The sequence below is a fragment of the Hemitrygon akajei genome, chromosome 13 (genome assembly GCF_048418815.1).
Source record: "Hemitrygon akajei chromosome 13, sHemAka1.3, whole genome shotgun sequence".
Lineage (NCBI taxonomy): Eukaryota > Metazoa > Chordata > Chondrichthyes > Myliobatiformes > Dasyatidae > Hemitrygon > Hemitrygon akajei.
In genome coordinates this window covers 63,318,573-63,334,508 of record NC_133136.1, presented here as the reverse complement: position 1 = coordinate 63,334,508, position 15,936 = coordinate 63,318,573, and the positions used below count along the sequence as shown (strand labels likewise).

General features: G+C 43.7%; 1 protein-coding gene across 11 annotated transcripts in view; it reads right to left on the bottom strand.

Annotated features, from left to right (window-relative positions):
* The window catches only part of LOC140737937 (amyloid beta precursor protein binding family B member 2-like), a 265,420-nt gene that overhangs the window by 81,990 nt on the left and 167,494 nt on the right, over positions 1-15,936 (bottom strand). For all 11 annotated transcript variants that reach the window (XM_073064771.1, XM_073064778.1, XM_073064770.1 and 8 more), the window contains 2 exons: positions 11,259-11,405; positions 7,999-8,126 (listed from right to left, as the gene is read on the bottom strand). In XM_073064771.1, coding sequence (XP_072920872.1) covers positions 7,999-8,126; positions 11,259-11,405 — 275 coding nt within the window. The remainder of the gene's footprint in view (positions 1-7,998; positions 8,127-11,258; positions 11,406-15,936) is intronic.

Sequence of the window (15,936 nt, the reverse complement as noted above, 5' to 3'; positions counted from 1 at the left end):
GTTTTATGTACATGTTGAATTATGTCTGATGAAGGCATCTAAAAGCACTTGGACCCCAGATGATATACAGACATCAATGTACAAGTATAGTAAGTATAGCCTGAATACATTGCTTTTTTACTGCCTGATAAATTAAGAACAAAAGAAATAGGAGTGTAGGCTATATGGCTCCTCAACTGTGCACTCTGCTGTTACACTCCATCATTCTCAATTTTGACCTCAAGTAATGTCAGGAGAACATGACGAGTCAATTTGACCTTCAGTGACAATATAACATACTTGGGAGCTTCATTAACTATACACAGCACATACAAGTTCAATTCACTGGAGACTCTGCTTTTAGCTGCAGACCTAAACACAGACTTTGATCCAGATTAGAGATGAATGCATACAGAAGAATGAGCAATTGCTTTTGACATTAAGCTATCATCTAAAACCGAGTGTGCTGACTGAGAATGGGGAAGGGGCAGGTGGGTGCCAAAGGGAAAATGTAACATGCAGCTGGATTACAACCCATATAAAAAGTAGGAATGATTGTTGATAAGCTAATTCTCATCGTTTCAACATATCAAAACACTGATCTACACTCATTGAACGGCACTTTAATGCATGTTATTAAGCATTTATGACAAATCACTCACCATCTGACTCCTCAAACTTCGGTCTCCCAGTGACCCAAGGGAAAAATCAAGCAGCAACATGGAGCAGAAACCAGCTTGCACCAACCTGTCTTTGACATTTAGTTCATCACATAGGGCACTGAATTCGGGAAATCCCTGGTGTGCTTTATTTTCCCCACTAAGAACATAGCATTTCAAGGAGGAGAGATGAAAATAACCTCATCTATTTTGTAGTGTAAATGACAATCAAATGAACTGAACCTGCATTTCTCCATTCTAAGGAGAGCAAAAAGAAAAAAATCCAATATCTATATCATAACCACAAATAGAACTGGTAGCTTCAGTGGAGGAATGAATGTTAACTAATGAATTTCAGGATGTTTCTGCAAATAAGATAACTACATTATTTCTGCACTTTTATAATCCCTGGTCTCAGGGAAGGTTCCATTAGATTGCAAAGTAGCATATATGATTTATTTGTTTCAAAAGGGAGGCAGAATTCAGGCTAAACAACACAATATGTATCGCGGGGAAAACGTTAGACGCTCTTATTAAATAGACTATAGTAGAGTCTTCTAGGTAGTCAGACAAAAATCAGTCTGGTTTTTGAAGAGGAACCACATTTCACCTATTTACTGGAGATCTTTAAAGTTACAAACACAATGAATCAAGGTGAAAGAGTGAATGTAGAAAACTTAAATTTGAAAAAAGGCACTTGATAAGGTGTCACATCAAAAGTTATAGTGGAAAATTAAAAAAAAGTGGTCTGAGAGGTAAATTATTGGTGTGGGTAGAATATTGGTTGGCTGGCAGGACAGAATCTAATTAGCAAATTTGTAATAAATCACATGCCAGAGATTGCTACGGGAACAACAGCATTTCATATAAGTGATGGTGCCAAAGGAATTGTTATTTAACCTTCTGACGACACTGATACCTCTAGCCAAACAGGTTGTAATAAGAACATAATAAGACTACAAAGGAATATAAGGTGTTAAATGAAGACCTAGCCAATGAAGGATGATAAGAGAATTGTCATTTTGGCAAGGAAAATTCATTAAAGCATTTTTCCCTGATTGGTCAGTGATTACAGAGTTTAGATATGCAGTGGGATGTGTGCCCAGTGCAAAATTTGTATAAGATTAGCGCGGAGTTCAAAGTTAATTTATTATCAAAGTACATATACGCCACTCTATACTACCTTGAGAGTCATTTTCTTGCAGTATTCACAGGAGAACAAAGAAATACAACAAAATCAGTGCAAAGCTACTGACAAAGACTGACAACCAACCAATGTATGAAAGGAAGATAAACAGTACCATTGTGTTCAGACGGTTCAAAACTACGTTCCTTAAAGGGACATTACAGGCTGCAAATTGTAGAGATAGCAGTTCAGAAGATGTATATCTAGTATTTTTGTGAGCTGTCTGTAAGATGTCACTGTAGAATGCCAGCGCCATCTTGGTGGCTTATTAATGTAAAGCATTGATGGGAACACATCTGGAACACTATGTATGTGACTGGTCTAATTTAGGGCAAGATAATAATGCATTGAAAGCAGTTCAGACCAAGTTTACTAAATCAATACCTGGAATAGGCTGGCTACCTGATGAAGAAAGGTTGAACAGGTTGGGTTCATTTTTTTCACTGGAATTTAGAAGAGTGAAGGCATCTTGTCTGAAACATTAAAGATCTTGACAGAGTGGATGTAGACAGGATATTTCCTCTGATGAAAGAATCGGGTGACATCAGTGGCGAGCGCGGGCTTTAAAAAGCGGCCCACTTTCAGGAGCGGGCAGCGGAGTGCGCAGGAGCAGAGTGCTGGGCTTTGGCTCAGCGGGCTTCGACGCAAGAGGACTTCAGCAAGAAGCCTGCTTTTCATTTATTCTGACTAATCTGGGACAGGTAATGGGGGAGACGGTTAGAGCAGTGGTGTGCTCCGTATGCAGTATGTGGGAGGTCAGGGTCAACACAGTTGTCCCTGATGACCACACCTGCAATAGGTGCATCCAGCTGCAGCTCCTATCAGACTGAGTTAGGGAATTGGAGCAGGCGCTGGATGAACTACAGATCATTCGGGAGGCAGAGATAGATAAGAGTTATCGGGAGGTAGTCACACTGAAAAGACAGGAGGTAGGCAAATGGGTGACAGTCAAGAGAGGCAAGGGGAGCAGACAGAGAGAGAAGAGCACCCCTGTGGCCATTCCCATCAAAAATAAGTATACCGTTTTGGATACTGTTGGTGAAGAAGACCTACCAGGAACAAGCTGCAGTGGTCCTGTCTCTGGCACTGAGGTTGGACCCTCGACTAGGAAGGGGAGGAGGGAAGAGAAGAGAGCAGTATTGATAGGGGATTCTATAGTCAGGGGGGCGGATAGGAGATTTTGTGGGGAAGATCGGGAGTCTCGGATGGTATGTTGCTTCCCTGGTGCCGGGGTCCGAGACATCTCAGATCGGGTGCAGGTTATTCTCGAGAGGGAGGGCAAGAATCCAGATGTTGTGGTCCATGTAGGGACCAATGACATGGGTAGGATGAGAGAGGGGGTCCTGCGTAGGGAGTTAGGTGCGAAGCTGAAGAGCAGGACCTCCAGCGTAACATTCTCAGGATTGCTACCTGTGCCACGTGCAAGTGAGGCAAGGAACAGGAGGATTATAAAGATTAATACGTGGCTGAGAGGATGGTGTAGGAGGGAGGGCTTCAGGTTTGTAGATAATTGGGCCTTGTTCCAGGGAAGGTGGGATCTGTTCCGAAGTTCTCGAGAGGGAGGGCAAGAATCCAGATGTTGTGGTCCATGTAGGGACCAATGACGTGGGTAGGATGAGAGAGGGGGTCCTGCGTAGGGAGTTAGGTGCGAAGCTGAAGAGCAGGACCTCCAGCGTAACATTCTCAGGATTGCTACCTGTGCCACGTGCGAGTGAGGCAAGGAACAGGAGGATTATAAAGATTAATACGTGGCTGAGAGGATGGTGTAGGAGGGAGGGCTTCAGGTTTGTAGATAATTGGGCCTTGTTCCAGGGAAGGTGGGATCTGTTCCGAAGGGCGGGCTCTGTCGTGGGCAAAGTACTGGAGAGTTTAACATCGGTAGCTGAGCGAAGGGCGCTGAGTAGGCTACGGTCAATTATGGATAACTCTGAACATCCTCTACATAGCACCATCCAGAGACAGAGAAGCAGTTTCAGCGACAGGTTACTATCGATGCAATGCTCCTCAGACAGGATGAAGAGGTCAATACTCCCCAATGCCATTAGGCTTTACAATTCTACCGCCAGGACTTAGAACTTTTTAAAAGCTATTATTAATGCTTTTTGAGATAGTGATTTAGATGCATATCATATTTTTTTTACTGAGTTAAGTATTGTATGTAATTAGTTTTGCTACAACAAGTGTATGGGACATTGGAAAAAAGTTGAATTTCCCCATGGGGATGAATAAAGTATCTATCTATCTATCTATCTTTACACCTGAACTGGAGCGGTACTAACATTCTTGCAGGGAAGTTTGCTAGTGCTTCTTGGGGGGGGGGGGGGGGGGGAGGTTTAAACTAAATTTGCAGGGGGCAGGGATCCAGAATGTGAGAGAGGATAGCGAGAGGAAGAATAAAGGACAGGTGGGGACTACACGGTTCCGGAATATTAAGTGTGTAGTAGAGGAAGGTGGGGCGGAACAAGTGATAAGGAGGACTCGTGTACAGAGGGATGGTCTGACGGAACATGGAGTTAAATGTGTTGAAAGAATAAGTAAATGTAGGAAGGACAACAAAATTCTAGGGGCATATAGCCCGATGGGAGCTCGGGGAGCTGGGTTAAGCACAATAGGCAGCGATTCAAACAGAGAGAGGAGAAATGGGTTAAAAATTCTATATCTGAATGCACGAAGTGTCAGAAATAAGGCGGATGAGCTTGAAGCTCAGGTGCGAATGGGTAACTATGATGTTGTTGGGATAACGGAGACATGGCTGCAGGGAGATCAGACCTGGGAAATGAATGTACAAGGGTATACGTGCTATCGTAGGGACAGAAATGTGGGCAGAGGGGGTGGGATGGCCCTGTTGGTGAGGAATGAGATTCAGTCCTTTGCAAGGGGGGACATAGGGTCAGGAGAAGTAGAGTCTGTGTGGATAGAACTGAGGAACAGTAAGGGCAAAAGGACCTAAATGGGTGTTGTCTACAGGCCACCAAACAGTAGCATGGATATTGGGTGCAAGTTGAATAGGGAGTTAACATTGGCATGTGGGAAAGGTAATGTCGCAGTAGTTATGGGGGATTTCAACATGCAGGTGAACTGGGAGAATCAGGTTGGTGCTGGACCACAGGATAGGGAGTTTGCAGAGTGCCTACGGGATGCATTCTTGGAACAGCTTGTATGAGAGCCGACCAGGGACAAGACTATTCTGGATTTAGTGTTATGTAATGAACAGGATTTGATAAGCGATCTCGCAGTAAAGGAGCCATTAGGAGGTAGTGATCACAATATGATAAGCTTTTATCTGCAATTTGAGAAGGATAAGGGCAGCTCGGAGGTGTCAGTGTTGCAGATGAACAGGGGAAACTATGGAGCCATGAGGGAGGAGCTGGCCAAAGTTGACTGGACGGATAGCCTAGCAGAAAAGACAGTGGAACAGCAATGGCAGGTATTCTTGGGAATAATGCACAAGGTGCAAAATCAGTTCATCCCCCAGAGAAGGAAGGATTCAAAGGGGGGAAAGGTGCCTCAGTGGTTGACAAAGGAAGTCAGAGACTGCATAGCATTAAAAAAAAGGAAATATGACAGAGCTAAGGTGAGTGGGAGGACAGATGATTGGGAAGTTTTTAAGGAACAACAGAACTTAACTAAAAAGACAATACGGGGAGAAAAAATGAGGTACGAACGCAAGCTAGCCAGGAATATAAAGGAAGATAGCAAAAGCTTTTTTAGGTATGTGAAGAGAAAGAAGATAGTTAAGAACAATGTTGGGCCCTTGAAGAATGAATTGGGTGAAATTGTTATGGGAAACAGAGAAATGGCAGAAGAATTTAATGAGTACTTTAGATCTGCTTTCACTAAGGAAGACACAAGCAATCTCCCAGATGTATGGATGGGCCAAGGACATAGGGTAACAGAGGAAATGAAACAGATTGACATTCGGAAGGAAACGGTGATGAGAAGACTGATGGGACTGAAGGCTGACAAATCCCCAGGTCCAGATGGTCTGCACCCTAGGGTACTAAAGGAAGTGGCCCTGGAAATTGCGGATGCATTGGTAATCATTTTCCAATGTTCCTTAGATTCAGGATCAGTTCCTGAGGACTGGAGAATGGCTAACGTTATCCCACTTTTTAAGAAAGGAGGGAGGGAGAAAACAGAGAACTATCGACCTGTCAGCCTGACATCGGTGGTGGGAAAGATGCTAGAGTCCATTATTAAGGATGAAATAGTGGCATATCTAGATAGCAGTGATAGGATTGGGCCGAGCCAGCATGGATTTACCAGGGGTTTTTTGAGGATATAACCAGGAAGTTAGACGGGGGAGATCCAGTGGATGTAGTGTACCTCGATTTTCAGAAGGCATTTGATAAGGTCCCACATAGAAGATTGGTGGGTAAAATCAAAGCTCATGGCATTGGGGGGAAGACATTGACATGGATAGAAAACTGGTTGGCAGATAGAAAGCAAAGGGTAGCGGTGAATGGGAGTTTCTCGGAATGGCAGGTGGTGACTAGTGGGGTGCCACAGGGCTCGGTATTGGGACCACAGCTGTTTACCATTTACGTTAACAATTTGGATGAAGACATAGAAAATAACATCAGCAAATTTGCTGATGATACTAAGCTGGGTGGCAGTGTGACATGTGATGAGGATGTTAGGAGAATTCAGGGTGACTTGGATAGGCTGGGTGAGTGGGCAGATACTTGGCAGATGATGTTTAATGTGAATAAGTGTGAGGTAATCCACTTTGGGAGTAAGGACAGGAAGGCAGATTATTATCTGAACGGTGTAGAGTTGGGTAAGGGAGTAATACAAAGAGATCTCGGAGTCCTTGTTCATCAGTCACTGAACGTGAATGAGCAAGTGCAGCAGGCAGTGAAGAAGGCTAATGGAATGTTGGCCTTTATTACAAAGGGAATTGAGTACAAGAGCAAGGAAATCCTCTTGCATTTGTACAGAGCCCTGGTGAGACCACACCTGGAGTATTGTGTACAGTTTTGGTCTCCAGGGTTAAGGAAGGACATCCTGGCTGTAGAGGAAGTGCAGCGTAGATTCACGAGGTTAATTCCTGGGATGTCTGGACTGTCTTACGCAGAGAGGTTAGAGAGACTGGGCTTGTACACGCTGGAATTAAGGAGATTGAGAGGGGATCTGATTGCAACTTATAAGATTATTAAGGGATTGGACAAGATAGAGGCAGGAAATATGTTCCAGATGCTGGGAGAGTCCAGTACCAGAGGGCATGGTTTGAGAATAAGGGGTAGGTCATTTAGGACAGAGTTAAGGAAAAACTTCTTCTCCCAGAGAGTTGTGGGGGTCTGGAATGCACTGCCTCGGAAGGTAGTGGAGGCCAATTCTCTGGATGCTTTCAGGAAGGAGCTAGATAGGTATCTTATGGATAGGGGAATCAAGGGATATGGGGACAAGGCAGGAACCGGGTATTGATAGTAACTGATCAGCCATGATCTCAAAATGGCGGTGCAGGCTCGAAGGGCCGAATGGTCTACTTCTGCACCTATTGTCTATTGTCTAAAACGAGCAAATATCTTTAAAAATGAGTGGCTGCCCATTTAAGACAGAGATAAGGCATAACGGTTTTCTCTCAGAGAGTCATTCACAAGTCATTTGAATTCTGCTTCCAATGTTCTTTAAGGAAGCAAGTCATCAAGTATTTTTAAGGTGGTGGAAAACAGATGTTTGAGAGGCAAGGGGATGAAAGATTATCATATTTACACAGGAATGTGGAATTAAAGAATCATCAGATCAGTCATTGATGGACTCCAGATACTCATTCATATCATATAAACTATTCAGACCCATGGAATAATGATAAAATGCCTATTATTTTCAGATTCTTGAGCGCAAATAACATGAACAAAATGAGCAACTCAGAAGTATACCAAGCATGTTAAAAAAAAAGTTAAGTGAACCGTCAATTTCACAACTACAAAAAGCACAGAACTATGCTTCTGGTTGTGTGAACTTGTTCAGAAGGCTGCACTATCATCCTTTTGTAATTTACAAGTTTGACATTTGAAGTACTTAAATGTTTCTGGCTCAACTTTCAAAATTAAAATGCCACACAGAAACCACAACTAAGGTATAAATGCTTTTCATCTTGGTTGATCTAAATGCTGTATACCCACCAACAGCCGTGCAGCAACAGAAACATCTTCAAAATTAATCACTCACCGCCCATTGTCACGCCCGACGCCCCACACCCGAATGCTCACAATCGGTTGAGAATGCAGAACAGTACGATCCATGGGGTCAATGAGGTCCAGCATGTTATTTTCCAGGATGAGGTACATATCTTTACCCTGAAATTTAATAATAATATCAATCATTAGCAACCACCTTAATAGAGATTAACTTTAATTTCTTCAGGTCCAGTTGTTCTATGGCTGGTTTGAAAATGGAATTGAAGTTATTGAAAAAGCAGCCAGCCAGTTCCCCCAACCAAGGAGCTTTCAGCAGGTTAAGCAGCATTTGTGGAAACTGAAACAATGTTCTGAGCTGGAAAACAACTATGTTAACCAAAGTCAACCAATTTCTTTTTCCACAGATGTTGCCTGACCTGCTGAATGTTTCCAGAATTTTCTGTTTTTACTTCCAATTTCCAGCAAATTAAGATTTTTAAAAATAATTTCATGTTCCAATCCTGTCACTTTTAGAATTGTAATCCAGTATTTGTATCCTGTGAGCTAATAAATTTTGACAGTTGTTTACTCCCAGTGAGTGCAAGAAGAGGGAGGGAATTTCTGGGAACTGGAAGTATGCGTTTCCTATGGCAAAGTGCATTAAAACCAAAAGTGTCTATCTTCATCTTCATTCCATTCCAAAACTTCACACAACTTCACTTGCCCCATCATTGAAATGTTGCCACAACTAACTGACTCAATTTCAAGAACTCTTCATCTCATGTTCTCAATATTTATTGCTTATTCATTTATTATTATATTTATTTCTTACTGCATTTTCAGAGTTTGCCATCTTTTGCACATGGGTTGAATGCCAAAGTTGATGCGGTCTTTCATTGATTCTATTATGGTTATTATTCTATCATGGATTTATTGAGTATGCCTGCAAGAAAGTGAATTCCAGGGTTGTATATGGTGAAATATATGTATGTTGTTAATGAAATTACTTTAGACTTCTGGTTTTGCCAGCTGAGCTATAATTTAATTGCCCATCTCTGGCTTTATCCTCCATAGCACCAGTAGTAGCAGGTAGGCTGCATGTGATTAATATTCTCCATAAACTCCATCCTACGCTAACTTCTTTTTGGCTCAGCAAATATGTAACATCCTCTCACAGCTTAGTGAGGGCTGTCAGGTTGTAGGTTGCAAAGCTACATGGTTCAGAAATGTAAATTTCTTTGCTCTTTACATAAAGCAGAACATACAGGAGCAGTCCCGTTGGCCCACAGTTTCTGTGCTGACTGTGATGCCAAACTAATCCCACCCTCTGTATTTGGTCTCTGTCCATGTATCCTTCATCTGTTCACGTCCCAGTTCTAAATGCCTCTTAAGTATTACTGTGGAACCTAATTTCTCCACCTTCCATGGCTGTGCCTTGTAGGCACCGATCCTCCTGTGTATAAAAAACCTTACTTCACAAAGCTCCTTTAATCTTTTCTTCTCTCACCTTAAATTTATGCCCTATAGAATTTGACATTCCCATCCTGGGAAAAAGACTCTACCCTACCTATGCCTCTCATATTTTAAAATACTTTTGTAAGACCACCTTTCCATGCTCCAGAGAAAATAATGAAAATTCTTTCAACTTCTCTTTGTATCTGAATCTCTAATTCATCCTGGTGAACCTCTTCAAGATGCTCCTCATCCTTTTTGTAATGTAGAAAACGGAACTGCACCTAATGGTCCGGCCTAACCAATGCACAATGCTCAAAGTTCAAAGTTGAAAGTAAAATTTATTAACAGAATACAGACATGTTGCCATACACAACCCTGAGGTTCTATTTCCTGCAGGCATACTCAGTAAGTCTATAGAATTGTAACCGTAAACGGGATCAGTGAAAGAGCAAGAACACAGAAGACAACAAACTGTGCAACTGCAACTATAAATAAATCATAATAAATAACTAGAGCATTAAATAACAAGATAAAAGAGATAATGGTTATGGGAATGTCTCAATAGATGAGTGCAGTTATCCACTACTCTTCTTTCCAATTTCTTTGTAATTACATTGATATGATGGGTCCAGGACAGGTCCTCGGAGATAGAGAGCACCCTTGCTGTCCAGATGTTCCAGGGCTGTGTGAAGAGCCAATGAGATGGCATTTGCTGTGGACCCGTTGCCCCAGTAGGTAAAATGGAGCAGGTCCAGGTTGCCACTCAGACAGGAGTCGATACGTCTGATAGGCACCAGCCTCTCAAAACACTTCACCGCTGTGGATGTAAGTGCCACAGGGCGATAGTCATTTAGACAGGTTACCACACTCTTCTTGGGCACCGGTACAACTGAAGCCTGCTTGAGGCACAGGGTACCACACAGTGGCAGAGCAGGAGGTTGAAGAATCCATGAACACACCAGGAAGTTGGTTGGGATAGGTCTTCAGTGCTCAGCCAGGTGCTCCACCTGGATTGGATGCTTTCCTTTGATTCACTCTCTTGAAGGCAGACCGCATGTCATCTTCAGATACTGAGACCAAAGGATTATCTGGAGATATGGGGGTGCACCATGTTCTGGTTGTCAAAGCAACCATAGAAGCCATTGAGCTCACTAGTGTCCCCCATGTCGCAAGATTTGGCTTTGCAGGAGGTTATGGTTTTCAAACCCTGCCAGAGCTGTGAAGCATCCTTTCTTTGATTCCAATCTCATCCAGAATCTCCACTTCACCCGTGAGATGGCTTTCCGGAGATCATACCTGCACCTCCTGTAGCATTCTTGGTCTCCAGACTTGAATGTCTCTGATCTGACTCTGCAAATTCTGGATTTCATGGTTTATCCAGGGTTCTGAGTGGAGACAGACTCTGAATGATTTTGTGGAGACACACTCATCTGAGCTGTTTTCATAAAGTCTGCCATATCTCTGATGTAGTCATTCAGGTCCTGAGCTGAGCTCTTGAACACGGCCCAGTCCCCTGACTCAAGGCAATCTTGTAACCGTTCCTCTGTCTCCCTCAACCACCTCTTAGTTGTCTTAATCTCAGGAGCCTTGCTCTTTAGGCTCTGTCTGTATGCTGGCAGCAGGAGTACAAGCAACTGGTCGGACTTGCCAAAATGTGGTCTCGGTAAGGAATGATAGGCATTCCTTATCATAGTGTAGCAGTGGTCTAGTGTGATGGGACCTCTGGTGCAATAGGTTATGTACTGGTGATAATTGGGCAGGGGTTTCTTCAAACAGGCCTGGTTGAAATCACCGACTGTAATTTGAAATGTGTCGGGACAGTTATCAAGAGCAGTAATAAGCAGTACTCTGTCTTACCTCGCCCCAAATTCCAACGGTGTCCCTGATGTCATTTTTGCAGTAAGAGAGCTGTCGGATGCAGTTGTTCACGGCCACACTACTCTTGCCAGGCGCCAGGTCCTCCTCTGCCATTTCCACCCAGCCCAAGGAACGCACAGCAAAACACTGTAGTTTGAAACAACTCCCAATTAATGAAAAGACCATTGCAGACTTCCAGTAACATACTTAGTCTCAGTGCCATTTGCTTTTTTTTAAAAAACAAAAAGGGATTTTATCTTTTAACGAAACAAATTTTGTTTGATGGTTCCCCTTGGAAGCTTTGATGCAAAGCAGGTTTAGATTTAAGTTCCAGCTGGAAAAATTACTATTAATAAAGGCAATTTGATGTCTACAAATAAACCAAATCATTCAGTTCTCACACAATGATAAAGCAAACTCATGTAGTTGGCAACTAATGGAAGAAATGCAACTTTAACCTTCTATAGCCGAGCTGGTACTATGATTAATAATCGGAACAGAACAAAGTTCAAAGGTCATTTATTACCAAAGTTTTTAAACAGTATACAAATTTGATATTTGTCTTCTTGCAAGCAGCCACAAAACAAAAGGAACAGCATACATCGTTGGAAACTTCCGGATAGATGGTGGCATATACAAATGCAGAGGCCTCTTGGGGGCCAACTAAAGGAGTTTTTTCTTTGTAAAATGTGTTGTTTGCAATCCAAGGACAATTCTACTCCAAGAACATCGTAAACTGCAGGGTTACTCCATCAGTGAGTTGCTCGTTGACCAGAGTAGCTGGACTAGTGTCAGTGGTGGAGCTGGCCAGGGTGTTGGAGAGGGAACCAGCTGAGGTGTTGAAATGAGTTGGCCCCGTGATGTCGAATGGGCTGGTCGGGATATCGGGAAAAGAGATGGTTGGGATATCGGAGGAGCCCGCCGGAACGTCAGAGGAGCCGTCCGGGTTTCGGAGGAGCTGACCTGCCTGCAGACGGTGGTGCTGCTGCTACTCGGAAGCATCAGAGTTGGTGCAGTACAGTATAACCGTGGGAGATTGTCTCGGACATTTCACTTGTGATCACAATTCTCTGTTAGACAGTGATCACAGATCACTGTGATCTGTGATCACAGCTGTGTACATTATCATTACAGTGATAATGTAAGTCGCCGCAGGCCTGCTTCCCTTGTCTGGTGGTGGGACAGACGGTACGGGAGCTGTGTAGCCTCAGTTGTAGTGAGGACTAGGCCTCAAGCCTTGAGCTTGCCTGCTACTGCAGACCTGGTGAGAAGAGGTGGAAGGGAAGAGATTGCTAATCCTCTGGCTAGAATCTTTATGTCCTCGTTGTCCACGGGAATGGTACCGGAGGATTGGAGGGAGGCGAATGTTGTCCCCTTGTTCAAAAAAGGTAGTAGGGATAGTCCAGGTAATTATAGACCAGTGAGCCTTACGTCTGTGGTGGGAAAGCTGTTGAAAAAGATTCTTAGAAATAGGATCTATGGGCATTTCGAGAATCATGGTCTGATCAGGGACAGTCAGCATGGCTTTGTGAAGGGCAGATTGTGCCTAACAAGCCTGATAGAGTTCTTTGAGGAGGTGACCAGGCATATAGATGAGGGTATCTACATGGATTTTAGTAAGGCATTTGACAAGGTTCCACATGGTAGGCTTATTCAGAAAGTCAGAAGGCATGGGATCCAAGGAAGTTTGGCCAGGTGGATTCAGAATTGGCTTGCCTGCAGAAGGCAGAGGGTCGTGGTGGAGGGAGTACATTCAGATTGGAGGGTTGTGAATAGTGGTGCCCCACAAGGATCTGTTCTGGGACCTCTACTTTTTGTGATTTTTATTAATGACCTGGATGTGGGGGTAGAAGAGTGGGTTGGCAAGTTTGCAGACGACACAAAGGTTGGTGGTGTTGTAGATAGTGTAGAGGATTGTCGAAGATTGCAGAGAGACATTGAATGTGTGGAGCAGGTTAAGACCTACAAGTATCTGGGAGTACAGTTAGACGAGAAGCTAGACTGGACTGCCAACACAGATGCCTTGTGCAGGAAGGCACAGAGTCGACTGTACTTCCTTAGAAGGTTGGCGTCATTCAATGTCTGTAGTGAGATGCTGAAGATGTTCTATAGGTCAGTTGTGGGAGCGCCCTCTTCTTTGTGGTGGCGTGTTGGGGAGGAAGCATTAAGAAGAGGGACGCCTCACGTCTTAATAAGTTGGTAAGGAAGGTGGGCTCTGTCGTGGGCAAAGTACTGGAGAGTTTAACATCGGTAGCTGAGCGAAGGGCGCTGAGTAGGCTACGGTCAATTATGGAAAACTCTGAACATCCTCTACATAGCACCATCCAGAGACAGAGAAGCAGTTTCAGCGACAGGTTACTGTCGATGCAATGCTCCTCAGACAGGATGAAGAGGTCAATACTCCCCAATGCCATTAGGCTTTACAATTCAACCGCCAGGACTTAAGAACTTTTTAAAAGCTATTATTAATGCTTTTTGAGATAGTGATTTAGATGCATATCATATTTTTTACTGAGTTAAGTATTGTATGTAATTAGTTTTGTTAATGTATGGGACATTGGAAAAAAGTTGAATTTCCCCATGGGGATGAATAAAGTATCTATCTATCTGATAGGATGCAGAAGTGGGCTGAGAAGTGGCAGATGGAGTTCAACCCGGAGAAGTGTGAGGTGGTACACTTTGGAAGGACAAACTCCAAGGCAGAGTACAAAGTAAATGGCAGGATACTTGGTAGTGTGGAGGAACAGAGGGATCTGGGGGTACATGTCCACAGATCCCTGAAAGTTGCCTCACAGGTAGATAGGGTAGTTAAGATAGCTTATGGGGTGTTAGCTTCCATAAGTCGAGGGACAGAGTTTAAGAGACGCGATGTAATGATGCAGCTCTATAAAACTCTAGTTAGGCCATACTTGGAGTACTGTGTCCAGTTCTGGTCGTCTCAGTATAGGAAGGATGTTGAAGCATTGGAAAGGGTACAGAGGAGATTTATCAGGATGCTGCCTGGTTTAGAGAGTATGGATTATGATCAGAGATTAAGGGAGCTAGGGCTTTACTCTTTGGAGAGAAGGAGGATGAGAGGAGACATGATAGAGGTATACAAGATATTAAGAGGAATAGACAGAGTGGACAGCCAGCGCCTCTTCCCCAGGGCACCACTGCTCAGTACAAGAGGACATGGCTTTAAGGTAAGGGGAGGGAAGTTCAAGGGGGATATTAGAGGAAGGTTTTTCACTCAGAGAGTGGTTGGTGCGTGGAATGCACTGCCTGAGTCAGTGGTGGGGGCAGATACACTAGTGAAGTTTAAGAGACTACTAGACAGGTATATGGAGGAATTTAAGGTGGGGGGTTATATGGGAGGCAGGGTTTGAGGGTCAGCACAACATTGTGGGCCAAAGGGCCTGTAATGTACTGTACTATTCTATGTTCTATTCTATGTTACAACATGGCATCCGTGCTCGGATAGGGGCTGACCTCACCCATAGGTGCTGCCCTCCTGTGTTCGAGAGGTGGAATGACAGTCTGGACTGCATGGGTCTGCACACTGCCAGGAGACTGTAAACATAGAAACATAGAAAACCTACAGCACAATACAGGCCCTTTGGCCCAAAATGTTGTGCTGAACATGTCCCTACCTTAGAAATTACTAGGGTTACCCATAGCCTTCTTTTTTTCTAAGCTCCATGTATCTCTTCTTTGTGGTGGCGTGTTGGGGAGGAAGCATTAAGAAGAGGGACGCCTCACGTCTTAATAAGTTGGTAAGGAAGGCGGGCTCTGTCGTGGGCAAAGTACTGGAGAGTTTAACATCGGTAGCTGAGCGAAGGGCGCTGAGTAGGCTACGGTCAATTATGGAAAACTCTGAACATCCTCTACATAGCACCATCCAGAGACAGAGAAGCAGTTTCAGCGACAGGTTACTGTCGATGCAATGCTCCTCAGACAGGATGAAGAGGTCAATACTCCCCAATGCCATTAGGCTTTACAATTCAACCGCCAGGACTTAAGAACTTTTTAAAAGCTATTATTAATGCTTTTTGAGATAGTGATTTAGATGCATATCATATTTTTTACTGAGTTAAGTATTGTATGTAATTAGTTTTGTTAATGTATGGGACATTGGAAAAAAGTTGAATTTCCCCATGGGGATGAATAAAGTATCTATCTATCTGATAGGATGCAGAAGTGGGCTGAGAAGTGGCAGATGGAGTTCAACCCGGAGAAGTGTGAGGTGGTACACTTTGGAAGGACAAACTCCAAGGCAGAGTACAAAGTAAATGGCAGGATACTTGGTAGTGTGGAGGAACAGAGGGATCTGGGGGTACATGTCCACAGATCCCTGAAAGTTGCCTCACAGGTAGATAGGGTAGTTAAGATAGCTTATGGGGTGTTAGCTTCCATAAGTCGAGGGACAGAGTTTAAGAGACGCGATGTAATGATGCAGCTCTATAAAACTCTAGTTAGGCCATATCAGTATAGGAAGGATGTTGAAGCATTGGAAAGGGTACAGAGGAGATTTATCAGGATGCTGCCTGGTTTAGAGAGTATGGATTATGCTCAGAGATTAAGGGAGCTAGGGCTTTACTCTTTGGAGAGAAGGAGGATGAGAGGAGACATGATAGAGGTATACAAGCTATTAAGAGGAATAGACAGAGTGGACAGCCAGCGCCTCTTCCCCAGGGCA